Source organism: Quercus suber, unplaced genomic scaffold (assembly GCF_002906115.3).
Source record: "Quercus suber isolate HL8 unplaced genomic scaffold, Cork oak 2.0 scaffold_619, whole genome shotgun sequence".
Lineage (NCBI taxonomy): Eukaryota > Viridiplantae > Streptophyta > Magnoliopsida > Fagales > Fagaceae > Quercus > Quercus suber.
In genome coordinates this window covers 105,265-132,149 of record NW_027070062.1, presented here as the reverse complement: position 1 = coordinate 132,149, position 26,885 = coordinate 105,265, and the positions used below count along the sequence as shown (strand labels likewise).

The 26,885-nt window shown below is 33.3% G+C and overlaps 1 protein-coding gene across 3 annotated transcripts; it reads left to right on the top strand.

The window, feature by feature from the left end:
- Positions 1 to 5,384: 5,384 nt before the first annotated feature.
- Positions 5,385 to 22,558, top strand: LOC112000515 (cysteine-rich receptor-like protein kinase 4). 3 transcript variants are annotated; one of them, XM_065765262.1, is made up of 9 exons: positions 5,386 to 5,592; positions 5,725 to 5,889; positions 5,994 to 7,031; positions 20,478 to 20,609; positions 20,757 to 20,920; positions 21,233 to 21,443; positions 21,572 to 21,809; positions 21,896 to 22,046; positions 22,156 to 22,558. In XM_065765262.1, the coding sequence occupies exons 3-9, from the start codon at positions 5,999 to 6,001 to the stop codon at positions 22,471 to 22,473; spliced, it is 2,247 nt and encodes a 748-aa protein (XP_065621334.1). In that variant the 5' UTR covers positions 5,386 to 5,592; positions 5,725 to 5,889; positions 5,994 to 5,998; the 3' UTR covers positions 22,474 to 22,558. The 3 variants fall into 3 exon arrangements, with proteins under 3 accessions (XP_065621332.1, XP_065621333.1, XP_065621334.1); XM_065765260.1 differs by having other exon boundaries at positions 5,385 to 5,592; positions 5,725 to 7,031; XM_065765261.1 differs by having other exon boundaries at positions 5,385 to 5,605; positions 5,725 to 7,031.
- The last annotated feature ends 4,327 nt before the right edge of the window (positions 22,559 to 26,885 follow it).

The window sequence follows — 26,885 nt, the reverse complement described above, 5'->3', positions numbered from 1 at the left end:
ATTCCCTCTTCTCTCTTTATTCTTCACAAATCTCCTCACAAAACTCTTTCTCTGCCTCCTTCTCAATTTCACTCATGGAAACAATCATGGTTGTTTTTTGTTTGTCAAAAACAATTGCGGAGCATTGCATCATCCCCGTGCAGTGGCTGCTACTTTCTTCTTCTTCTTCTCCTTCTTCTTCTTCTTCTTCTTCTTTTGTCAAAAAAATCTCATAGAAGCACTCATTTCACCTGAAACTGACCGAAAAATTGATGCATGTTCAACGTTTGACTGAATCTAATGGTTGAATCTTCAACAATAGTGATTTGGTGTTATGAGTTTGTGATATTTTTATTTTTAATAAAAATAGCTCTAACTTGAACTGTGAAAACCATCCATGGTTTTCAAACTTAGGCGGTTCAACCACAGTTTGAATGGTTCCCTACTTTTCTTACGTAGAACGGTTTTTAAGATTAAAAGAACCGTAATGGTGAGAGATTTTTGGTTAACCGCGTCCTACTGTACAATCTGGTTCAGATTTAAAAACCATGATAGGCACAAGCACAGGCATAGCCTTAATCCAGGATTAAATACCATAGCTAGTGCAAATATTGCAAGCCTTAACACAAAGCAAAGCATGTTCACCACGAGGTGGCTTACCATGAGAAAAAAAAAAGGGTCAATTTGCGGACCTTTAGAAAAAAAATCAGTTTATTGCATGCATCTTCGGTGGACTAGTTATTACCATGATTTGGAGGCAGTGAGAGATTTTTTATTTGTGCTTTTGGAGGAACAAAAGGACAAAATTTTTGAATAAACAAAAAGCAATCAATGGTCACAGAGAAGTGGCTCTAATACCATGTAAAAATTAGACAAAACAATGGAGAATTGTAGAAGATGCGGACGTGGTTTGGCCTTATATAGTTTCACGACTAAGAGCATTAGCATCCAGTATCTTCATATTCTCCCATTTTACCATCTCAAAAGCTACTTTATCTATTATACCATACTATTTTACAACGCACTCAACATTCCAACTTTTATTTTCCTATACAATACAATAAATAATATATTTACACAATAAAATATATAATCCAATACCATCGCTCTCCTCTCTCTAATTTTTGTCTCTCCTCCTCCCCCTCTGTCTCAACCTCTCTCTCCCCACCATGAACAAATTCAAAACCCAACACAACCACCATCCAAACCCAACCATCCCACCACCTGCCAATCATCATCAACAACACAACTTGCCACCACCATCATCAACAACACCAACAACACAACTTGCCCCCACCACCATCAACAACAGCAACAACAAAACCTACCACCACCATCATCAACAACACCATTGCTGCACCACCTACCACCACCATCATCAACAACACAACCACCACCCCACCATTGTTGCACTACCCAAATCAACCCAAAAAATCATAACAAAACCCAAACAAACCCAAACAAAATCCAAACCCCACCGTAGCAACTACCACATCGCGTTGTCGCCACCCAGCAACCCAAAACCCACTCCGACACAAATCACAACCTTCAAAAATCGACATACGATGGCAAATCATAACCCATCCATATCAATCCACGAAGAGTGAGAGTCTGAGAGAGAAGGGTTAAGAGAGAAGAGAGCAACCTACCTACAGCAGTAAAACTCATGCAACCGTCGCCTTCAACTAAAGAGAGAGGACCGTAATCTCCACCACTGATCCACACAATCTTCACCAACAAACACAACAAATACCCAAAATCAACGGCTCTAGTAGGGGAGTGAAGAACCGTTCTGGAGCCAAGAATGACATAATTGTCGAGGGTGGAGCCAAAATCGGCACGCCAGTTGAGCAAAATCCCGTCCTTGATACTTGATTCACTGCTGGGAAGCTTGATTGGAAGGAAGCGGATTTTGTTGAAATTTTTAAGGACTTGGGTCAGGGAATGGTGAGTGGCTCTAGCCTGGCTTAGTGATGGTGGGTCTAGCCATGGTGGCTTTGAAGAGATGAGAGAGCAAAACAAGAGAGAGAAGGGAGAGAGATGGAATGAAAGAGAGAGGATATGAGAGATTGAAGAGAGAGAAAAAAAGAGGATATTTGGAAATAAAATATAATTTTTACGTTTAGAATGGTGCTACAATACCATTATAAAGCACAATTGTAATTTTTTTAAGAATTGGAAGATCAGGTAATGGGCCAACATATAGCATATGGAAGACTTGGTGCTAATGCTCTAAGTATTTAAAATTTAGGTTGATAGCAAAAGCTAAAAGTTTGAAACACTGAAACATAGGAGATGGTCGAGAGAAATAAAATAATGGAGGCTATATTGCTTAAGGGATTAAAAGGGATTTTTTTTTATTTGTAAAATTTGAGTTCCTAATTTATTGTGAGAAAATAAATAACTTACTTAGGATACGTGAAATAAAAAAGGGGGGGGGGGAATGGAGTAATTATGGTAAAAGAGTGGCAAGTTTTGCCAAAAATAAAGGTGGCATTTATTTCGGTGTAGGTTTTTTGTTTAAAGTAGGAGATGTATTTTTTGGGTATGTTTAGGATTAGCTTATTTTGCTGAAACTGATAACTTTTTGCTGAAAGTACCATAAATAAGGGTACAAGTTAGTTAAAATAGTACAGTGGGACCTATGAATAATACCAAAAAGTATAGTGGGTCTTATGAATAGTAACGAAAATAAGCTTAATAGTAAAATAAGCCGGTAAAATTAAGTCATGCCAAATGCACACTTCTTCTTCTCTTTCTCCTGTCAAGGCCTCAAGGGTTCGATTTGTTTTTGGTGATAATTTACTTATTTGGTTTTCTTTTTTTCTTACTGTCAAGAGACTCAAGACCTGTAAGGGGCAAAGAACATAACTACTAAAGTACCTAAAGGACTTTTAGGGGAAATCAGGGGACAACCACCCCCCCCCCCTTCTCTTGAGTTTGAGAAGATTGAGAGAGAAAGGAGGTGAGTTTGCTTTGTATCCGTTGAAATAACAGTTGAATATTTTAATCGGTTTTGTTAATTTTTTATTCCATTTTATTCTTTTGCTAATGTTTAGTAGCACTTCAGGCAAAGAGAGTGACTATTCATTAGCAAAAAACTTTTTGAGTTTTAGAGAGGCTATTGAAGCACTATTTTATGGTTTAACTCTCTAAAATATAGAGGATTTTGTGTTTGCCGATAATGTTGGAGATACTTAAACACTGAACCAAACCTGAATTATTTATAAATAGTTCGATTCACTTACAAGTTACAACCCTAATTTGGTTGAAATTTTTTGGAAAATTATAATTTCCTATTAAAAAAGTAATTTATTTTTTACCTTTTGTGTAAACTCACTTGCCAATTAATAATCATACAATTTTATATTGTTGTTGTTTAAAAGAAATAGACGAGGAACCTATTTTAGGGAGGGTCTAGTTCTTGTAATATGCAAGGGCCTATGAAATGCCTACCAAGGCCTTGGCCCCTCGCAAACTCAACCAAAGTTAACCTTCACCTTAGATTATGCAACGACCCATAATTTGCCTAGCAATCAACCCAAAACTGAAGGTTGCTATCACACCCCAAAACCCATTTTACTCCCTTCTCGAAAGTATCTACCCCTTCTTCATAGCTTTCCACATTTGCGTCCGTTTGACAGGATTAATTTTGTCAATTTATTTTACTATTTAGCTTTTTTTTTTGTTATTCATAAGTCTCACTGCACTTTTTGGTACTACTTAATACTTATGAGTCCCACTATATTATTTCAGCTAATTTTTACTTTTGTTTATAGTATTTTCAATAAAAAAAATTTCAATTTCAGCAAAATAAGCGGATCTCAAACAAACCCTTAGAGTAAGGAAGTTGGTTGTTATTTGTAGAATTTAATCTTTGTTGAGTGCAATATTTCTTCCTAAGGACAAAGACTTTTTTTTTTTCCTACTTGAAATCTCCAATTAAGTTTTGCTAGAACAGAGAAATTTCTTCCCATAGTTGTTTGCAACCACAAACCCTTCCATTTTTTATAAAATTTTATGTCCACAACATTTTCACAACAAATCTTAAGCAGCAGGTCATTACTTGCTATTACCAATAGAAAAAAAAAAAGTAATTTTAATGATGAGTTTAAATTAGAACTAATAATAATTTAGTACTTAAAATTTATTGTAAAAATATTTTAAAAATATTATAGGTGTTACATGTCAAATAACTTTTTTTACCAACCCACCCAATGCATTTTCTTGGTAGATATTCCCCACCGAAAGTTAGGTTCCAGTTTATCAATAATCTCCAGCCTTTTCACACCATGTTTCTTGACTTTGAAAAGAAAACTCAAAACAAGACACCACGTACTATGTTTCTCAAAAAGACAGGAAAAAAGATGAAGACTATCCGTGATAGAGACAAAAAGTTACATGTGGTGTGGGGCGCGAAAAAGATAATTAAATAATAAATTAAAATTAAAATTAATAACAATTTATTACAAATTGTAAAAATATTTTGAAAATATTGTCAACCTTACACCTCCCCCTCTATTTTCAGGTCTAATAACTTTTTTTACCAACCCACCCAACGCATTTTCTTGGTAAATATTCCCCACCCAAAGTTAGGTTCCAGCTGATCAATATTCTCCAGCCTTTTCACATCATGTTTCTTGACTTTGAAAAGAAAGCTTAAAACAAGACACCACGTACTATGTTTCTCAAAAAGACAGGAAAATAGATGAAGACTATCCGTTATAAAGACAAAAAGTTACAAGGGGTGTGAGGCAGTAGAAAAAGATAGCTTTATATCTCTACTTTGGGTCTGTTTAGATGGAGGGGTAAAAAAGTGAGAGGATAAAAAATTATGAGAGGGTGAAAAAGTGGAAGGATGGAAAGTATTTAGTTTTTCCTCTTATGTGTTTGGTTGAAGGAATGAAAAAGTAAGAGGGTAAAAAACTCTTTTGTTTGATTGGAGAAAAAACGTGAGAGTATAAAAAATAAAGTTTGTATAAAGTTACCATTATATCCAATTTAGGTAAAACAAAAATAATGCATTATGTTTTATTAAAAAAATATGTATGAATGATTTCTTCATTAAAAAACTAAAATAAAAAGAGGAAAAGAAGTTCAAGAACCCAAAACTTTTTTTCAAAAAATAAAAAACCAAAAAAAAATTTTTATATAAAAAAAAAAAACCAAAACAATTGAAAAAAGAAAGGGTGTTGTACGAAAAAAAAAGAAAAGAAAAAGGAGTCAAGGACCTGACTCACAAGAGAATGGGATAAATATGTAATTTAAGTGTTAAGCCCCTCCCTCTCTCTCTCTTTTCTTCCCAATTTTCCTCCCAAATCGGGAGGAAAAAAATCTGTGGGCCCAGTGAATTTTTTTCATCAGCATTTTCTGTCCTCTGTGTTTTCTTCCCTGTACCAAACAGGAAAAAACATCATTTCCTCCCCTATTTTCCTCACTTCATTTTTCACCCCTCCTAATTTCACTCGAAGCAAACGGAGTGTAAGGAAGGCCTTCGAAGGTGATTGCAAGGTACCAGCAATAAGTATGTCTGCTTGGTGCTCTCAAACAGTGGGCAATTCTTATTTAGTTTCGGAGCACTGCTCCGGACTCTCATAGGGAGTAGGCATTATGGTAGATCCCACGTGTAACTATAACATTACTTTCTTTCTTATCAAACTCATTTTCTTTTATTGATAATTGAATAATCACAAGAAGAAAAAAGTCATGTTCATACTTACACCTTTGGCCTTTTGTCATATGCAGAATGCAGTGGAAGCATTAGTTGCCACGCCATTCTTCAATGGCCTACTAATTTGTCACCGTCTTCCTCCTCTGGCCTCTCCTCCTACTCCCTCTTAAATCTCACCTGTTAAAGGTACTCGCAGTTCACAAAATCCTCTCCTTGCACAAATACTGTCAATTAATTTGGTGAGTTTTCTATACGCACCTTATATTTGCTCCTGAGAATCAAGTACCGTCATACATGATGTCCAAAATTGTCATTCTGCTTTTCCATATCCTTCTCTATTCAGAATTGATGCCTTCAGAAGCCCAAACTTGGGTCAAATCAGGTTACTGGTACTCTGGCACCGGCTCTCCCATTTCAGACATAAACTCAGCCCTCTTTACTCACCTTATTTGCGCTTTTGCTGATGTAAACTCTTCCTCCTACGAGCTCTCTGTATCATCCAGTGATAAGCAATACTTCTTCACCTTCACAGACACTGTTAGACAAAAGAACCCGTCCGTCACCACTCTTCTTTCCATTGGTGGTGCAGGGGCAAACCACACCACCCTTTCAAATATGGTCAGCAAGGCTTCTTACAGAAAATCTTTCATAGACTCTTCAATAAAGATAGCAAGGCTTTATGGCTTTCAAGGCCTAGACTTTGGTTGGGATTCAGCGAACACTAGCTCCGACATGACCAATATGGGAATGCTATTTCAAGATTGGCGTGCGGCTGTGAATTCTGAGGCAAAGAATTCTAGCCAGAAAGACTTGATTTTGACTGCTGCAGTTCATTTCTCGCCAGATTTAAATTCAGTTTCTTTCCCTGTGGACTCAATTCGGAGTAACTTGAACTGGGTCCATGTTAATGCTTATGACTACCATGCGCCCAGATGGTCAAACTATACCGGTGCTTCTGCAGCCTTATATGACCCATCGAGTAACGCTAGCACGGATTATGGTATTGGTGCATGGATTGGTAGAGGCTTGCCTGCTAGCAAGTTGGTTTTGGGATTGCCTTTCTATGGCTATGCGTGGACGCTAAAGAACCCCAATGACAACGGAATAGGTGCTCCAGCAACAGGTCCTGCTGCCATTGCAATTAAAGGTGGTGGAGCCATCAGGTATTACCGAATCAAGAGTTATGTTGAGAGCTACGGGGCTGCAATAATGTATAATGCTACATATGTAGTAAATTACTGCACGGTCGGATCGACTTGGATTGGCTTTGATGATGTTGAGGCTGTCAGAATGAAGGTTTCTTATGCCAGAGAGAAGAAGCTACTTGGTTACGTTGTGTGGCAAATCCCATATGATGATAATTGGGCACTTTCTTTAGCAGGTACGGAAGAGATGCTGCACTCTTGGTATTCTATTTCTTTTAAGAGTCTAAATTTGATAAGAATTAGTTATAAAAGCCTAATTTTACACCCTCTAATAATATATTGGCACACCAGAATTTTTTCAAATAAAAGAATAAGCATGAACAAGTACTGATACACCCAATCACACTTGTGACACTTCCACTAAAAAAGTCGCTCACTCAAATATTTAAAATAAAAATAAAATAAAAAACTGACACCACCATCTGAAAGTGAAAACCCCAACCAAACTTCTTTCTCCTACATGCTGCCGAAAATGCAGCTGAACTGAAAAGTGTCGTCAACAAAGTCGAAGTCTGAAATAGATGGTCGGAGCTGCCATAGACTTGTTGAATCTTGAAGCTTTGGCATTAATCTTACATCCTTTCCTCAAAACAAAAAGGATTGCAACAAACAATAGGAGAAAAATTTCTTCTCCATGAAAAGAAATAGAATGACGTTTAAGTTTTGATCTTCCTAAGCTTGGGTTGATTGACATTGATTTTTTCTTTAAAAATCAATAAAATACCAAATCTAGTTAGACCATCATGTCCAAGGCTTTTCGTCTGGCAGCAACTCCAACAGCTTGTGGAGGAAGAAGGTTAGATTGAGATTTTCGTTTTTTAATTAGATAACAGTGAGAGTGTGATTGTATAGGTAACACCTAATTTTTTACTTACAAATATATGATGTGGCATGATATTATTGGATGGGTAAAAGTAGGGTTTTACACCACGTCCTTATTAAATTTAATCTCTTTTTTTAAATCAATTTTTCTCTTGCCAGAAAGTTAATCTAATTGCCCACATTTTTGTTTCCTCAAAAACAAAAAAAAAACAAAACAAAACAAAAAAAATTTGCCCACATTTTTAAAGAATCAAATAGTAGACATGGCAATTGGTCAAATTGGGTCGGGTTAATTAGGTTGTGGGTTAAACGGGTCAAGTTCAAAAATGGACTGTTTTAAACAAGTTGAAAACAAGTCTGGCCAATCGGGTTGCGGGTGGGTCGGGTGTGTTCAGGCCAACCTGTATTTACACATGGAAAAAAAGAAAAAAAAAAAACAAATAAATGCCAAATTTTTAGAAAGAATGAATCAAATCAATCGAGGAAACAAATGGTACATGATACCCTTTGTTTTTTTCGTTAAGTGGGCACCTACTGTTATTAGACTATTTGCGTTACTATTATACATGTGAAGGGGGAAAAAAAAACCAAAAAACATAAAATTTCTCATATCCTTCCAATTCTAATAGTTTTGTGCATATATGGCTAAAATTCTTTACACTCATAATAACAAAATCTTCCATGTTAATAACTCACAGGCATAATGCTTATAATTACAAATTTACAACTTGAGAGAGAGAGATTTTAAGGAGCACAAAAAGTATATGTTTTAAGTTTATACACTTCAAATTCAAAATTCACTAATAATACGGGCTTTTGGACTTTTTCTTTTACTTTAGTTTTGTTTTGTGCTATTTAGACTTATAGTTAGTAACTTAGTCCTAGTATTTAACTCTACTACTTAGTATTTAACTTAGTGTTATATGTTTAGTAGTGTAGACGTGTAGTTGTAAGAAATTTTTCTTTTTGCATTTTTTTTTCCTCTACTACTTAGTATTTATTTTGTGTTAGACGTTTAGTAGTATAGACGTGTAGCTGTAAATGTTTTGCCTTTTGTATTTTTTTTTTTTTTTTCCTCTACTACTTAGTACTTGACTTAGTGCTAGACATTTATAGTGTAGACGTGTAGTTGTAGATACTTTTTCCTTTCATATTTTTTTTTCCTTTTAACTAACTTTTTTTTAATAAATGGCAGTATAGCCACTGCCACTGGTGGCTACTAAATGTCTAAATAATGTTAGTGTAGTGATTTATGTCTATGCAACTAGCACCTTGGCATGTAGTCTAAATATTTTTTAGGAAAAAAAAAATCGAGTCGGGTCACTAGTTAGTTGAGTTGGACCGGATTAGCCAGCAAAAAAAAAAGGGGGTGAGCCATGGGTTGGTCCATTTTTTATTCGGGCCAAAAAATTTGAGTTTGGGCGGGTTCAAAACAGGCGGGTTTGGGTCGAGTCAACAAATTTTGGCCCATTTTGCCATGTCTATCAAATAATATCATTATGACTTCAAATTTGATCGTATTAGCCAAAATAATTAAGAAACCAATATTTTGGATGTCCCAACGTGTTTAATTGAGGAAAAAAGATTCACTAGGCCTGATTCTATATCTAGTGCATTGATAGGGCTATAATGCCAAATTTTGGCTAAGGCTTGTAAAAATGTTTGTAAAGTTTTAAACACTTGGAAAACACAATATGTTTAACTTAATTGATTAGCCAAGTAGTTATTTAGGTTAATTATGCAGTCCTAGGTTAAACAATAATCATATATATCATGCACAATGGAAAATTAAATAACACAATAATATGATGACCTAGGAAAACTAATGAAACAACTCGTTTTAAGGTAAAAAAACCTGGTGAGAACTATCCTAAAAGAACAATCCACTATATCAAATTGAGATTTATAGTCAAGAATACCAATTCGTAATAATTCTAACACAGTTACCAAATTGGGCTTTAAACTCCTCAGACTTCTTTGATTTGGATCTACTCTCACATGAACCACCAGTTCATGCCTTATTCTTCAGTACACTTGATAGCTGAAGGCTTGGTTGCAACTTTACTCCATTGGCACTAGCAATATGGATTTGATCTCCGGTAGGTGCTTGATAGAGTTAGAAGATACAAAACCTCACAAATCTCACAAGAGTAACTCTCAAGACTTGAAAATCATGTTTTAGGGTTTTCCTTTTATAATTAGCAATGTTGGACTTAAACCCTAAACATTTCACAGGTTGTTGGGCTTTATTTAAAATTCTACAAATTCGCAATTCGATCGATCAAAGGCTTCTCTCGATCAGTCGAGCTTGACAAATTTTGAATTCTTCTTTTTGCAGCATGTACGTTCTTGAATCTTGACTTGTATCAACTTGAGCAATGTCTAAAACACTACAAAGACACTAAGATCTAATCCTAGACAAGTTTTTGTTCTCGGTTTGCCAACATACAACACATTTAGAACCTAAACATTTATGACTAAATATTTAGAACCTAACAATCTCTCCCTTTGGTAATCAATGAAAAAACTTATATATAAAATGTACTGCTCAACTCAAGAACTAACCCAATTATAAGAATTTTGCCCAATACAATTCAATTACAATCTACTATCTATAAGTTGTAATAATAGGCAGCAACATCATGAAAGAATTAACCTAAAAATTCCTGAAATACTAAAAACAAACCATAAAGACGTGTGGAAAATACAGTATAAACCTAACTTTGAATCACAAAACAAATACGTAACAAGGAAACCAACGAAAACCAAAATATCTCATAAAGCATCAAGTTTATGAAACATGTTAATACACAACAAAATAATAAAAACAATAAATGATAAAGAAAAGGCTAAACAAAACTAAACAAACTCCACCTAAAAACAAATACTCCCCCTAAGTACAAGAACTCTCCCCCTACCTATTCTACTTCCCCTTTTTGTTACATATTGCCAAAGGCAATCATCTCAATCATCCGAGAGTGGAGGTGGAGGAAAAGAACTCCTATACTCATTGAACTCAACTCTCAAAGTAGCAACATCTATGATCAGTGATTCCAAAAGCTATCCATGGGCTTCCTGAGTCATTATAAAGGTCTCTATCATGGTGTGGTGTACAACTGAGTCTCTAGTACTCTCTCTAGCATGGAGCGGAGGGATAGTGCTGCTCTAGAAGTACCAGCAGTAGGAGTATCCTCATCCCCATCTTTAGGCTCAACAATAGGATCCACAAAAGGATCAATTTGTACATATCCTTAGGGAGGATACACTTTTTGTCGCTTTCCCTTTCCCTTGCTTGTCACTAGGGTCTTCTTTTGAGCTCTACTTTGCTACAGAAAGGTTGCTCCAATAGGTGCTATCTAATGGTCAAGCTCAGACGAAGAGGTACACACAAATCCTAGATGTTCTAAGGATTGAAACAGGGAAGAAGAGATCTTATTTCTTTGAAGTGTTTTTGTTGACATCTACAATGGTTTGGATGAAAAGAGAACGAAGACATATGGAAGCACCAATGACAAGGGCATACAAGAATATACAATGATTAATAGTAATTGTATGTATATGAGAGATACGAAATATACTATGACATGAAATTCTAAACAAAAGATAGTTTTTCTCAATGTGTTCACTTGACTCAAGATGAGGCTTATCTTCCCATGTCATTGTTTGCCGCACAAAAGTGACATTACATCACTAAGAGAGGGACGATCAGTGTATGGATATGTAAGGTGATGTACAAAAGGAATTGTGAGAGCATCAGCCACTACTTTCTTAGTGATTTGATACTCATCACCCCTAATTCAAGTAGTCAAGAAGTGACCATTGGTTATAGCAGAGTGGAAAAATAGGTTAGAGTAGAACTTTCTAATTATGGCTATAGGGGGAGACACTAAGTTTGTACAAATGGGCAACCAACCCATAGAATCTAGAAGCCATGTCTAAATTCTAAGGAGTAGAAACAAAAACAAAAACACAAGAAAACACAAGGGCAAACTGCATTAGAGAGATAAACAGGATATAGGAATGCAATCTTGAAAATCTACATGATGCATGATGCACATACTCATATGATGCATGAAACTAATGCATTGAGGTGTTCAAAATCAAAGAATTTTGAAAATTGATCAAAAAAATCAAGTTTTATAAAAAAATCCCCCATTTATGAAGAACATAAACCCTACTTTTTCAACAAAAAAAAAAAAAAAACACAAATTGATCATCACAACAGGTTTAAAACATGTTATAAACATTCAATCAAACAACTACAAAGGTCAATTTTACCCAATTTTATCCAATTGAACAAAATCCCCAATTTACTCAAGAACACATGAACCTTAATTGCTTAAATTTTCAACAATCATGAAAATTTTGAAATTCAAGCATAGGAATCATGTATATATCATGCATAGACAAAAACCCAATGACTATTTCAAATCAAAACACCCAAAAACATCAAAAACCCCAAATTTTCTAAGTCCAAAAATTTTAAGAAATTTGAATGATTCATGCATGTTATGTTGTAATTTGATTTGCTTTTTAAAAAGGTAAAAGATTCTTACCAATTATGTAGAAGAAAACCTTAAAGCTTTGACTTGGAAAAAGACAAAATAAAGAATAAAAATAAAAAATAAAAATTATGTTCTAAGACAGATCAAGACGAGTCGAAGAAAAATAGTGAGACAAGACAAAAACTAATCTGTCAAAAGCCTTTAAAATTTGAAAATTTAAAATTTCAATCGGTCGAGAGGAATCGAGCATTAATCGAATAGGCAAACTAGGAATTTTCAATACAAAAAAAAAAATAAATAAATAAAAATAAATAATAATTGTTCTAAGAGGGATCGGGAGGAGTCGATGAAAAATGGTGAGATAAGACAAAAACTAATGTATCAAAAGCCTTTAAAATTTGAAAATTTTGAATTTTGATTGGTCAAGAGGAATGGAGCATCGATCGATCAAACCAAGCATATAGTTTTGGCTTAAAGACTGGACATTTTCAATTGGTCAAGAGTCTATTTCGATCAATCAAAACAGTGAAAATTTTTAAATTTTGAAAAATTTAGAAATTTTGCAAAAAAACCAATTCAAAAGCAGTTTTTATGACATGAAATACACATAAACACATCTTGAAAGTTTCAAAATCATTTTACACTTAAGTTCTCAAACTTGAAATCAAACAAGAAGTGAAAATCACTCGATTTAAAACTTCTAAACCATTTTTCATCAAATTCCACTCAAATTCAAGAAAGTTGTACTATACATCACTTCATATGCAATTAAAGATGGCCAGATTAGACAACACACACAATCTCATGTACATGATTTAGCAATGATTTGCATGTAATATGTGTAACTAGTAAGTGTATAAAACACTAAATTGGTGATATGTAGATAGAATTTACTCAAATTTTCTGCATCATCAATCACATTGGTTTGAAAGCAACTATCACCTACAAAGTTACATCTTATAACTCTCACATCTCTTAGAAACACGCTTGCAATCATATTTTAAAAGCGTTTTGATTTTTTTTGCTTTTTCGTTTTCTTTTGATCACATTATTTTTTTTTCCCCCTCTTTCAAGCACAATTTAGCATATCATGCATGGGTATATAAGAGAAAGAAAAGAAAATACCACTTATATTTACAAACACCTTTTTCTTGTTGTGCAAGTGCTACACTTACCAAGCACGGTTTTTATGATTTGCACATAGGTGTTTACAATTGGTGAGTAATAGTAGTGAGATAGTTATTTATACCTTTTTCCTAGGATTTTTTAGTACTTACGATCAAAATATGTGACATTAAAATCAAGATTGTTTGATTAAAGACTAAATACAAATCACACAATCAAGCATATAGTATCACAAACTAGTGAAGTGAAAAACAAAGCTTGTCAAAGATAAATAAGGTACACAGTCATGAATACAAAGTTTCATTGGCCAACCTTAATCACACACTAAATGGTGTGCAATACAATTGCTTTTTTTTAAAAAAAAAAAATTTTTAATCCTAGAATGAAATGCAAAAAATAAATACTAAACAAAACAATTTTTCCAAAGAATCAAGAAACAAAGCACGAGGACCATGTCAAACAGGCTCATTTATGATGAGTCTTTTACATTCACATCTTCTTAGATGTGGGCTGGAAATTGGAGTTCTTAGACAGATGAGATTGATAATCAACTCTAGAATTGGAATAGAGGCTAACAGCTTTTACCAACTCATGAATAAGTGTCATTGGATCTTGTGTTGTTGGCATATACACTTTTTGTTTAGTTGCTTGCTTGCTAGCATGTAACTTGAAGCAATTAGGGCAAGTATGCCCAGCTCCACCACAAAAATGGCAAAACCATTAAGCCTTGTGTCATTTCTTAGCTACAGGATGAGCATGCTACTTAGGTTTTGGTGTCACTTAAATTTACCCTGATTTTCCTAGAGGCTAGAATTTCTTCCTTTTTAACCCACACTTCCAGTTTAGGCACAGACACTAGAGGAACAAACTTAGTTCAAGTCAACATTGAAGAAGAACCACTCTCAACATATCCTAATTTAGTCTTATCAGATGATGATTTTTGAACACTCAACATGTTATCAAGCTTAGAACTAGAAGTCCTACCAAGTTGTTCTCTAAAAACATTCAATTCAGTTTCTAGTACCTTTTAATCAAAGTCATGTTCTCAATCTTAACAATATTAATCAATTCATTTGCATCAAACTATTTGACCAAAAGTTTTTTCTTTTCAAGTTCTAGAGTGTCAATCTTTTTCAAAGAAAGGTCAACATTCGTGGCATCTTTTGCTACAATCTTGCATAGCTTATTGTAAGCTTCTTGCAAATCAGGATTCTTAGAGAGTTCCTCATCAAGACTCTCAACATTTTACTCAATAGATTCAACTACTACAGCAGTAGCAATGAAGGCCATGAACTTTCCTTCTTGATCACTATCTGACTCATAACCATAACTTTACCCTTAGACCTCAAGTATCTAGGATATTCAGCTTTAACATGTCCATAACCTTGACGTCCAAAACATTGTTGGCTTAAAAAGTTGCTTGAAGATTGACCAACCTTATCTTTGTTAAAGTTAGGTTTTTCAGATGGATTACCTTTAGGCTGTTCATTCTTCTTCACATTCTTATGGTCAGCAAAGTTTTTGTTTTTGGCTCTTTTATTATTATTTTTCAAAAAGTTCCAAAATTGCTTGGCAAGACAAGCAATTTTAGTAGAAGAAATCTCATTGTCAAACACATTCTCATCAACATCATCTATTGATTTCAAGGCCATATATTTAGACTTGCTAGTCTTAGGTAAATCAGACTCATAAGTTTGAAGGGATCCAACTAATTCATCCACAGGGATTGTGTCCACATCCTTGCTCTCAATAATGGTAGTGACTTAGGGCCTAAATTCTTTAGTTAAGAATCTTAAGATTTTTCTAACTATCTTAGGTTCCTCATAAACTTCACCTAAGTTAAAAGCAGAGTTTACTATGTCATTTAGTTTAGTGTAAAACCCATCAAAGGTCTCATCTTCTGCCATTTTGATACTCTCAATCCTAGAAGTTAACTGCTGCAATTTATTTATTTTCACAGGTTTAGTTCCTTCATGCACAATTTGTAAGATATTCCATGCAATGTGTGCTACCTCTACATTAGATATCTTTTTGAATTCTTCTAGGGAAATAGCATTGAATATCACATTCATTACCTTGCTACTAAAACTAGCTACTTCCTTTTGGGCATCAGTCCATTGAGCCACTAGAGTGGTAGGTTTTTCCCAACCAATTTCCACAGATAACCAAACTTTCTCATCCTAAGATTTCAAGAAGGCTTTCATTCTCACCTTTCAATATGCATAGTTATTCCCATCAAAGTAAGGAGGGGTCACTAATGAGTGACCACGATCCATGACAGCAGAGATCAAGGATCAACTCCAGGTAAGACTGCCTAATCAAGAGTTAACCCGCTCTGATACCACTTGTAAAGTTTTGGACCCCTAGAAAACACAAAATATTTAACCTAATTGATTAGCCAAGTAGTTGCTTAGGTTAATTATGTAGTCCTAGTTTAAACAATAATCAAACATATCATGCACAGCAAAAAAGTAAATAACATAATGACATGATAACCTAAGAAAACCAATGAAATAACTCGTTTAAAGGTAAAAAAAACCTAGGGGGGAACTATCCCAAGAGAACAATCCTCTATATCAAATTGAGATTTATAGTTAACAATACCAATTTGTAGTTAATCCAACACAGTTAGCAAACCGAGCTATGAACTTCTCAAACTTCTTTAATTTGGATCTGCTCTCACATGAACAACCAGTTCATGCCTTGCTCTTCAGTACACTTGATAGCTGAAGGCTTGGTTACAATTGTACTCTACTGGTAGTAGCAATATGGATTTGATCTCCAGTAGGTGCTTGATAGAGTTGGAAGGTAAAAAACCTCATAAATCTCACAAGAGTAACTCTCAAGACTTGAAAAACGTGTTTTAGGGTTTTCCTTTTAGACCTAGCAATGTTGGACTCAAACCCTAAATGTTTCGTGGGCTATTGGGCTTTATTTAAAATTTTGCAAATTCGCAGTTTGATCGATCGAAGGCTTCTCTTGATCGGTCAAGCTAGACATATTTTGAATTTTTCTTTCAACATCTTGTATGTTCTTGAATCTTGACTTGTATTAACTTCGCAATGTCTAAAACACTTCAAAGACACTAAGATCTAATCCTAGACAAGTTTTTGTTCTCAGTTTGTCAACATACAACATATTTAGAACCTAAACATTTATGACTAAATACTTAGAACCTAACAATTTCGATGGCTTCCCCATCATTTAAATAATCATGTTGAAATCGTTCTCTCCTCCTAGCCACTTGTTATAAAATTGCACCTAAAGGCGCCAGCCATGAGGTCTAATTATTGTCCTTTTGTTTAGCAATAAGTCTATGAGCACTGGATATAGTTCACAACATTTTCAAACCTTCTCTGTATGGTTGTGGTGGGCTCAGAAATAAGCGAGAGGGTGTAAAAATTTCTTCCATAGTCATAAAGCAACCGGCTTCTTAAATGATTTTTTTTTTCTAATGACTTGGTACGCCATCAAGACCTATTTTTTTGTGTATTTCATCAATTACCATGAAACAAAACAAAAATTCTAGGGCTATAACTTAGCCACAATCAACCACATGACAAACTATGAGTGGCGGGTCCATGTTAAAGTGATGAGCAGTCAATCACAGTTTGCCATATAAAATGTGACATTTTATTTGGTACTAGAACTATTCCACAAAATGGCAGTTGCTAATTGGCATGACATATGCAATACGATATTGACCGAATTCAAATTCTTTGTCCCATTTTTTTGTATTTGTTGGGTTATGATAACTTGACCCCAGTTAATTAATTTAATTACCCAAGTTGATTAATTAGGTTCAATTGCATGCAAATCATGGAGGCACCAACAAATCACCACCAAAAAAAAAAAAAAAAAGTTAAATGCAACGGAAAATAAATTGAACATAGTGATTTGTTGACAAATAGGGAAAACCTCATAAGGCAAAAACTCCACCGGGTGATTTTAAGGTCACCTCTCCCAATAAACCACTAATCAATAATCAAGCGGTTACAAATATAAGGAATCTTACCAACTACCCTAGCCTATCCCAAAAAACCAACCTACAGTTAAACCTTCACTCCAATACTCAATTGGACTTGATCTTATTGTAGCCTTCTTTCCCTTGATGCATAAACCTCCAATTTGTGACTAACCCTTAGCACGGATCCCAAGTACGTGACTAATTCTAACAACTTGAACAAATGTCGTTGGTTGCAAAGTTCTTCACTTCATCAACAATGAAGATATGAAAGCACTCAGTTACAAAACCCTATGGCGTATAAACACATTAGCTTCACACGGAGAAAATAAATCTCTTGGTATTTATATCCATGTGTGACAGCCTTTAAAATAAGCTTTATATATGTCTAGAGTTATGAGAAAAGAAACCCTAAACAAATATATAAGACTAGACCAAGTTTCAAATCTAGAAATTCTGAAATCGTAATTCTCGATAGATCGAGCTATCTATTAAGCTTCACATTAAGTCTCAATAGCAAGCATCTATCAAGCTATCTGTCGAGACTTAATGAACAGTTTTTCTTCACTTGTTCCTTAGACCAATCTCTATGTCTTTAATAATTGCCTTGAACAACATGTTTCTCGAAGTACTAAACCCATCTTAGATCTACCCAATTACAAGTAAAGTGCATTTTGTCAAAGGATTAGCCAATTACAACAAAATATGACCCTAATTGTATTCAACTTTATACTTCAACAATCACAACTTACCATATATTTATTTTATTTTCCTTATAAAATAATCAAAGTAAAAAATCAAACACGTGAAATATCATATTTGATAGAGTATAAAGTGGAACACAAAAGATGGCACAAATGATTTCTTTTTAACATTGATAAGATTAAATTAACAAGTTGCTTTAATAAACTAAGAGTTTAAATTTAGTTCAATTGTTGCAAAAATGAGGGGTTTTACATCCTCTAATCCATGCTTGCCACGTCAGCATTTTACAAAATAAAGAATAGGTAGTGCCATACATAATCAATCCTCATCAACCCACCAAATCACTACGTACTCTCTCATATTTGGGCAGCCACCAAGCACTACCCATCAACAATAGCGACTAGCCTCCTTGGCACTAAGGTTTGCTACCGCTCATCACCACCAATTCACAATCCCCTAAGAGGCTCTGTGCACCTTTCATATTATGGCCAGAGTCTTCCAATACCAAAAACCTCTCAAAACACCCAACCATGACCACCAATTTGTAAATCCACCAAACATGAGCACCTAGAACCTCTAAATTACCGCCATGGAGTGTTGGTGCTCACTCTGAGATGAATCAAGCAAAGATATAAAGAGACCCAAATCAAGTGAGAGTGAGATGGATGAATTTGAGAAAGGGAGAGGGTTGAGTGAAAAGGAAAAAGTTGGGAAGAGAGAGAGAGAGAGAGAGAGAGAGACTATGGCAATGATGATTGGTGGGCGGTGGTAAAAACTCATAGAGAGCTTCGGCCGGCCATGGAGGTTTAATTTTTACTGAGAGAGAGAGAGAGAGAGAAAGTGTGTGTGTGTGTGTGTGTGTGTGTTTTAGAAGAACTCATTAACTCAGGTTAAGGGATGAATGGGGGTTAATGATGGGTTGAGCTTGGTACTAAGGACGCTAGAGGCTACAGTCAGCGATGGGTGGAGCTTAGGGGTTAGATGAATCTATGAAAGGAGCACATTTGTGATTTGGGTTGTTGGGGATTGATTGTGTGTGGCATTACTTATTCTTTAATTTATAAAATACTGAAGTGGCAAGCTAGGATTGGAGGGTGTAAAACCCCCTCTTTTAAGGTCACAATTGTACCAAATTTAAAGTTTTAAACTCATAACTAAACTATGTGAGATACCATTCCTTTAACAATTAGGCTTTGTTTGGTTATAAATGAGGGAAGAGAAGAGAAAAGAAATTACTAATAGCAAGGAAATGAGAAGGAAAAGAAAAGAAATCAATTCTCATGTGTATGTTTGGAAATAGAGAGAGAAGGGGAAAAGAAAAGAGAAGAATATATTTCTTTTTCCTTTGTTTGGTTTGCAATAAGAAAGAAAATGAAAAGAAAATATATGGTTTTTTACTTTATGCTCATATAAATGTAAAAAATGCATAAAATTTAGAGCATTCACATCAATCCATCTAAAGTTTTTCGTCTATTTTAGCATTAGAACCAACTTTTTTCTATTTTGCACAAGTACTTTACAAAAACACCCACATCAATTTATCTATTATACACACTCTTTTATTTAAATAATATTTTTCCTCACTTTTTTTATTATTTCACACCTACCCCCACCTAACACTCTCTTTTTTTCTCTGAACACATAGACTCTTTCTTCTTCTTTTCCTTATCTCTATTTTCCCTAAATGGGCCTCTCTTTCTTCTCATTCTCAGTCTCCTTCTTCTTTCTTCTTCTGCAATTTGGATTTGATTATGGGCAATGATTTTGGGTAGAGAAAGCAAAGATTTTAGGCGGAAAAAGTGGTGATTTTGGGTTGATTTGTTGTTGCTACTTCTTTTCCTCCTTCTTTTGCAATTTGGGTTTGATTATTTATATGAATTTGTGTATGGGTTTGATGAATTTGGATCTAGATTTAGAATGAGTTTGATGATTTATATAGATTTGCATAGCATGTTGTTGGATTCAAGAGAAGATAGATGAGGAAAAGGGTAGGGTGTTGCTAGATTGAAGAGAAAGTAAAGGAAAAAGGGGTAGGGAAAGAGAGAGAAAATAAAATAATATAATCATTTAGAAAGCTTAACCGTGTATATTTGCATAGTTATTGTAGCAATATTGGATATGTAAAGTAATATATATAGACTGATGTGAGTAAATTTTGAGCAAAAATATGTAAAATTATGCACTTTTTCTATTTTACACCTACTGGTGCAAGTGCACTTATAGACAAATATGTAACTTCATATTATATTATGTTACGTTGTGAGCCCCATTTTTTAAAAACCATTCTCTCCCTTCAAATCTGCCCAATTTGGGTGGATTGCAAATATGTGGACCAAAGCGAATTGACCACATTTCTTCTCATTTCTCTTCTCTTCCTCTCTTCTCCAACATTTCCAAACACATTTTAAAGTTGTCAAAAAATGACAAAATCTAAATTAAATTGTTTCAAGATCTTCTATGACATATTCATCTCTTGTTATATTAATGAATTGCATTGTCAGCTCAAGAGGAAGAAAATAATGGACGACCCAAGTGGCCTTTATTAGTGATCATTTTGACTACAACTGCTACCATTGGTCTCCTACTATGCCTTTTAGTGTGTTACTTACGGATGAGAAAGCTTAGATCCAAGGGTAACTTTCTTTTTCGACTAAATGTGTTACAATTCCCATCTATGGTTAGAAGGATTACTTATTATTTCCATGATTTAAGAATTAATATTTTTAGGCTTTGCTCTTCTTTTTAATCTTATTTTTTCAATATTGGAATTGTGGTTATAGCAAAAAAATTAGAGTCCAAAGCTAATAACATAGCAGCTGCTGGAGATTCAAATAGCAGTGTTCCTAATCTGCAAGTATTTAGTTTAACTGACATTGAGGCAGCTACAAATAAATTTTCATTTGAAAATAAACTTGGAGAGGGAGGTTATGGCCCCGTTTACAAGGTAAACTGTTGCTACTACATCTTTTACACTCAAGCAATTAGCAAAAACATGAATCTATCTATAAAACAATTCCAATATCATATTTTATTGCCAAATAGGATTAGGGACACAACATTTTTCACAATTGTTAATATAATTTGTTGTGATTTGTATATAATAAAAGTAGTGCCATTTATAGACTTTATAAGTCACGTTTGGAGTTATGAAAAATGTTGTGTCCTAGCAATACTCTTATCAGCATGGGTAGAAAATGTCTTAAAGTGTCTTTTTGGCTAAATAATACCAATCATAAGTGTGTGTATATTTTATCAGGGTGTGTTACCAAATGGAAAAGAAATTGCAGTGAAAAAACTTTCAAAAACATCTACGCAAGGATTTGAGGAGTTCAAGACTGAGGTTATGCTTACTGCGAAACTACAACATGTAAATCTTGTGCAAGTTTTGGGATTTTGCATTGAAAGTGATGAACAAATGCTAATCTACGAGTACATGCCAAATAAAAGCTTGGACTTCTACCTCTTTGGTCTGATATCTTTTTTGCTTCCAATTACAATATTTGAGATATGTTAAATGAAATTTTTCACATCTTAATGCTCTATTAGCCCCAATATGATTATATAACTGATTGTTATAATATGGAATTTGTCATAGACCCTATCAGACGGGGCCTATTGGATTGGAAAAAACGTATTGACATTATTGAAGGAGTAACTCAAGGGCTTCTATATCTCCAAGAATACTCAAGAATGATAATAATTCACCGAGACTTAAAATCTAGTAACATTTTACTAGATGAAGAGATGAAGCCGAAGATCTCAGACTTTGGCATGGCTAGAATTTTCAAGAAAGATGAACACGAAGCAAACACAGATCGGATTGTTGGAACATAGTAAGTACCTCTACCTGGTAAAGTTTTATAGCCCATGAATTATTGTTAAGTAATTAACAATGCTATTTGATACTTCAACAATGTAGTGGTTATATTCCTCCTGAATACGCCCAAAAAGGTGTATACTCCACTAAATCTGATGTTTATAGTTTTGGAGTTCTACTTCTACAAATCATAAGCGGTAAGAGGACTACTTGTTATCATGGCTTGGATGAGAATCTAAACCTCCTAGAGTATGTAAGTTACTTTAACAAACATTGCTAGAACCAATCTTGAATTTGTTTTCTTTTTTTGTGTATTATATATTTCCGCATTTCAAAATGATGGTCAATATTCTATATTTCAGGCATATGAGCTATGGAAAGACGGTAAAGGCATGGAATTTATGGATCCAGCTCTAGATGATACAACTTCATCATGTAAACTAATTCGATGCATGCAAATAGCTCTTTTATGCGTTCAGGAAAGCGCAATTGATAGGCCATCAATGTTGGAAGTTTCCTCAATGCTAAAAAATGAAACTATAGTTGTGACAAATCCCAAAAAGCCTGCTTTTTCAATGAAAAGAGATGAAGGCGACGAAAAAGACTCCAGATTAAAGGCTTTACAGCTAGAAATTTGTTTGGTTGATGATTTAACAATCACTGAAGTGGTTGCCCGTTGAATGTGAAGGTCTTTGTGGAACAAACACACACATATCTATATTCTATATATATCTAAAAGCTGAAGCATAGCATTTATTGTTGTTATACTCTTGTTGAACCACATTAACGGCCACATCATTGGTCCTGCTAACTTTCTTTTTTTTCTTTTTCTTTTCCTTCCTTTTGCAAATTAATATTTTCACAATTATTACTCTATCACCCTAAAAATTTATAAATAAAAAAAAAATAAAAAAAAAAAAAAACCAACAACAACAACAACAACAACTCCATTTCTTAATTAATTTTCCTAACTTTTCAACTTTCCATTTATTATTCCATCAAACCCAATCTGATAATAATCAAATTCCTTCAACTCTATGATTCTCTCTCTCCCCAATCAAGTGTTATGAAAACTTTTCAGTTGCCACTCTATTAAATTCCAAAAAAAAAAAAAAAAAACTACTAAGTTGTTGTCTATATATATTTGCAATTGCTCTACCTCACTTGCAAATTGGAAAGTCCCTCTAAAGTGAGGTTTTTATATTTATTTATTTATTTTTCTCCCCATATTCTTCAAGTTTCTAGATTAATTTTGTTGGTGATGTGCCATCGAGATCTTAGGTGCCAACAACATTGGTTCCCAAAATCTCAAACCATGTGAAGAATCATTAAAAGAATCACAACAGGGCCTTATACTATAGTTTATGTCGTCTTAATCATGGATGAGTTTTTTTTTTTTTTTTTTTCACTGGTGGATACCTCTTATGTGTATTTGTGTGATGTATACACATTATGGATAAATAATTCCCTTTGTATATGTGTAGCATAAATCAGTTTTGTTGTATGGACAAATTAGTTGTGACATGAATGTAAATGCATAACTTAGTACAAGATATGTTACTTTTTTTGGTTTTGAATGGTAACAAATTTAGATATTATTATGGGGTGCCTTTGCTGTAAGATTTTACCAAAACTGCAGAATTTGATGCCAGTGGAGAGAAAATTAAATCAAATGACACGTTTAAAACTATATATGGTAGCAATAGACAACCAAAAAAAAAAGACTAGGGTGAAAGATTGTCCAAGTTTTGACAAAGCCTCAAAATACATGAAGACTAATTGGATGTGAGAAATTCCACGAAGATGTATGCTTGGTTATATGAAGAAATTGAATTTGGATATATAAAATATGAAGAAGACCAAATGAATTGAATTGAGTTTCCTATCACAAGTCCTCTCTCTCCTTCTTATTTTTTTTAATTAATTTTTTTTAGGTAATACTTAGTTATTTTGGAAGTGAGAATTTGAATTTATATCAAAACACAATCTTGGCTATGTATTTGAATGTGCCTATCGGTTATTTGACTAATATAAAAGGTATTTTTGTGATGAGTTTTGATTATCATGATAATATCTTTTAAGAGAATGAGAATTTTAAATAAAAAATTTGAGACTTAAAAATTTTAGTTGTAAAGAAAAAAAAATTAGGAAAACATAACGTACTATAATCACTACGTGTCTACTTAACCAATCAATTGCTTGGATAATCACTAACTTTATAACAAAAAGTTATTATAACATGATAACATGTAATAAACCATCTCTATTTCTTAATTATTAAATTATAAAAATTTATATTATATTTATATTGTACACACAAACATTCACACACATCATAATTCACACAAATAACATTATAATAAAAAGTAATGCACATAATCAATATTAGACACTCACACACATAATACAAATTTATAAAAAAAAAGAGTGACTTACAATTCACAATTCACAAACACTTACACTTTATTCTTAGAATTGAAAATACTTGTAATAAGGGTGTGCAAAATTTAAGTCGGGGTGTGCAAAAATATTTTTAAGAAAAAAATTAAAGTATTAAACTAACAAGAAAATATATTTTATAAATATAAATTTTTTTTTTTTGAAGTTAGGGGATTTATTTGAGTCGCCTGAATATAGTGTAGCACCGCCCCTGATTTTCATACTTTAGGGGGTAAGTGAAAAAGTGAGTGTAGGTTTAAGGATAAAACATAATTTCTCTAACTTTTTATTATTAAAAATGAAAAGAGAACGAGACTATGTGGTTTTGATAATGAAAGTAAACATTAAGATTAATTAAGAGTTTACTTGTATTTTCTTTCAAAAAGAAAATATAGAAAAAAGAGATTACTTGTAATGAGATGGGGAAATTCCTTGGAAAAAATGCTTAGTCGTGGTCGGATCAATGTTTGAATCCACCCAACCGGCCCATGTTGTAAGTGCCATCTCAAAAGCAAGCAAACGATCCATGTCCTTCGTAATCTGTGTTCCTGTTTGGATGTAATCCCATCTAACAAATCAAAACAATTGGTTATCTTTTAAACCTGACAATAATAATTTAGTTTAAAACATTTTCTATTTTTAAACTTAAATAGAAGAGAAAAGAAGATAATGTATGGTAATAGTATGAGACCGTACGGTTGAGATGGTCCCCTATGGTTCCGCCAATGCCATGTATTGAAGATGAGCATGTCGATTCCTTTCCATAGCTTGCCTCCCACAATTGAGTCAAGTTTCAAGACCCTACCAATTCGTTCTCGGACAATGTCAACCAAATACACATTCCGATCAAGCATTACTTTCACTCCATAATCCTGTAATATTTAAAGTGATCTTTAGCGGTGCCAAACATTTTTTGAATTACCGAACCATTTGAGAATGGATAAAAATTAAAACTATCTCAGCTTTAGGATTTCACTTTATATTCCTGGGCGGAGCCACGTTATGTGTAAAAAAAATATTTTTAAAAAACTTCTAACAGTAGGTAAAAGTACAGCACACTTCAATTTATTTAAAACCTGGCCCCCACGAGAGCAAAGATTGGCCCCCTACCTCCTGCATATCAGCCATATAAAAATAATTTTCAAAAAGTTGAAATTGAAACTAGTTTTTAAATAATAATTTTTATATTATACTTCCTCTGTCCTGCTAAATTGTTTGGCCTATATTTTATTTTGAGATGTTCCAAAATTATATCCTATTTGAAAAGTCAAACACCATTAATTTATTAACATTCCCTTTATGTCCTGAATTTATTTATAGGAGCATTTTTTTAATTAAAAATCTAAAATTTGAAATCCACTATTCATGTCATCTTTATTCAAATTAAATGTTTTTTTGATAAATTTGTTTAAGGATAATTTAACAAATTTCTAACTTTTTTTTAAATAGATAAGGTAGTTAATGATGTCTCCCTAAATAATTAGGTTTTTCTAACTAGGCCAAACAATTTGAGACGGAGGGAGTACGTATTTGGCTTCCACTTTTAAAAAAAATTTTCAATATATTAAAAACAAAAAATAATTTTTTGGGAGACCCTTTTTTTTTCTTTTTTGAGATTTTTTTCTTAAAAAATTAAAAAAAGTAATGTGTAAAATATGTAAATTACTCTCTTTTTTTTTTTTTTTGGATAATGATAAGGGAATATAGTTGATGAATTTTTATTTATTTATTTTTTTTTGATAATGATAAGTTTCAAATTTGAAATCTGAGAATTATTTTTGTGATAAAGATAAGCCCCTTAATTTAAGAGATAAAAGAATTTGAACAAATATGTCGAATTCATTGTTTTCAATTTATTTACAACTATGCCATAAAAAACATTTTTTGCATCTTGAAAACATCCTCTCAGCCAATTTCAAATCCTATTTTGAAGAAGAAAAATAGGATACAATTTTCTGAAAACTGTATTTAGAAAATATCAACTAAACAATAGATTCAAGTATGGGACCCGCCATTTTATGAATCGCAAAACAAAAACTATATTTAAGTAACATAATCGCTAATCTATTAATACATATAGTAACTGATATTATGGTGTAAGAGGTTCAAATTTATTATAGACTCATGTCCTGCATAGTAAGAAAACTAATGGGTTAATTTAAGGTTATATAGCCTAGGGTTTTCTACTAAATAAACTCTACATTGGATTCAATGCAACACACTTTAATAGAAAAGGTGTAATCATTAAGTTCTTTTTTCTTCTTCTTTTTTTTTTTTTTTTTTTTTTTTTTTTTTTTTTTTTTTTGTGTGAGTGTAGATCGTTACACTGAACCACATTAAATTCTTACTTTTGTTTTTTCTCTATTATCTCTCTTAATTTCTCAACAACTTTAACATGGTATCAGGGCCATGTTCTAAATACTAATATGGTATCAAAGTTATGTTTTTATTTTCTAATTTAGTATCAAAGTTATGTTTTATATTTTCTAATATGGTAATAAAGTTATTTTCTACCTTTTGTAATATGGTATTAGAATTATGTTTTATCTTTTCTAATATAGTATTAGAGTTATGATTTATTTTCTAATATGGTATCAAAGTTATGTTTTATATTTTTATATGGCATCAAAGTTATCTTTTATCTTTTTTAATA

What these genes read in the sequence shown, in the direction of transcription:
- LOC112000515 (XM_065765260.1), top strand. Translation starts at nt 5,945, where the DNA reads ATGATGTCCAAAATTGTCATTCTGCTTTTCCATATCCTTCTCTATTCA. An exon ending in GATCGGATTGTTGGAACATA is followed by an intron (nt 21,810 to 21,895) that starts GTAAGTACCTCT and finishes TCAACAATGTAG; the next exon opens with TGGTTATATTCCTCCTGAAT. An exon ending in ATCTAAACCTCCTAGAGTAT is followed by an intron (nt 22,047 to 22,155) that starts GTAAGTTACTTT and finishes TCTATATTTCAG; the next exon opens with GCATATGAGCTATGGAAAGA.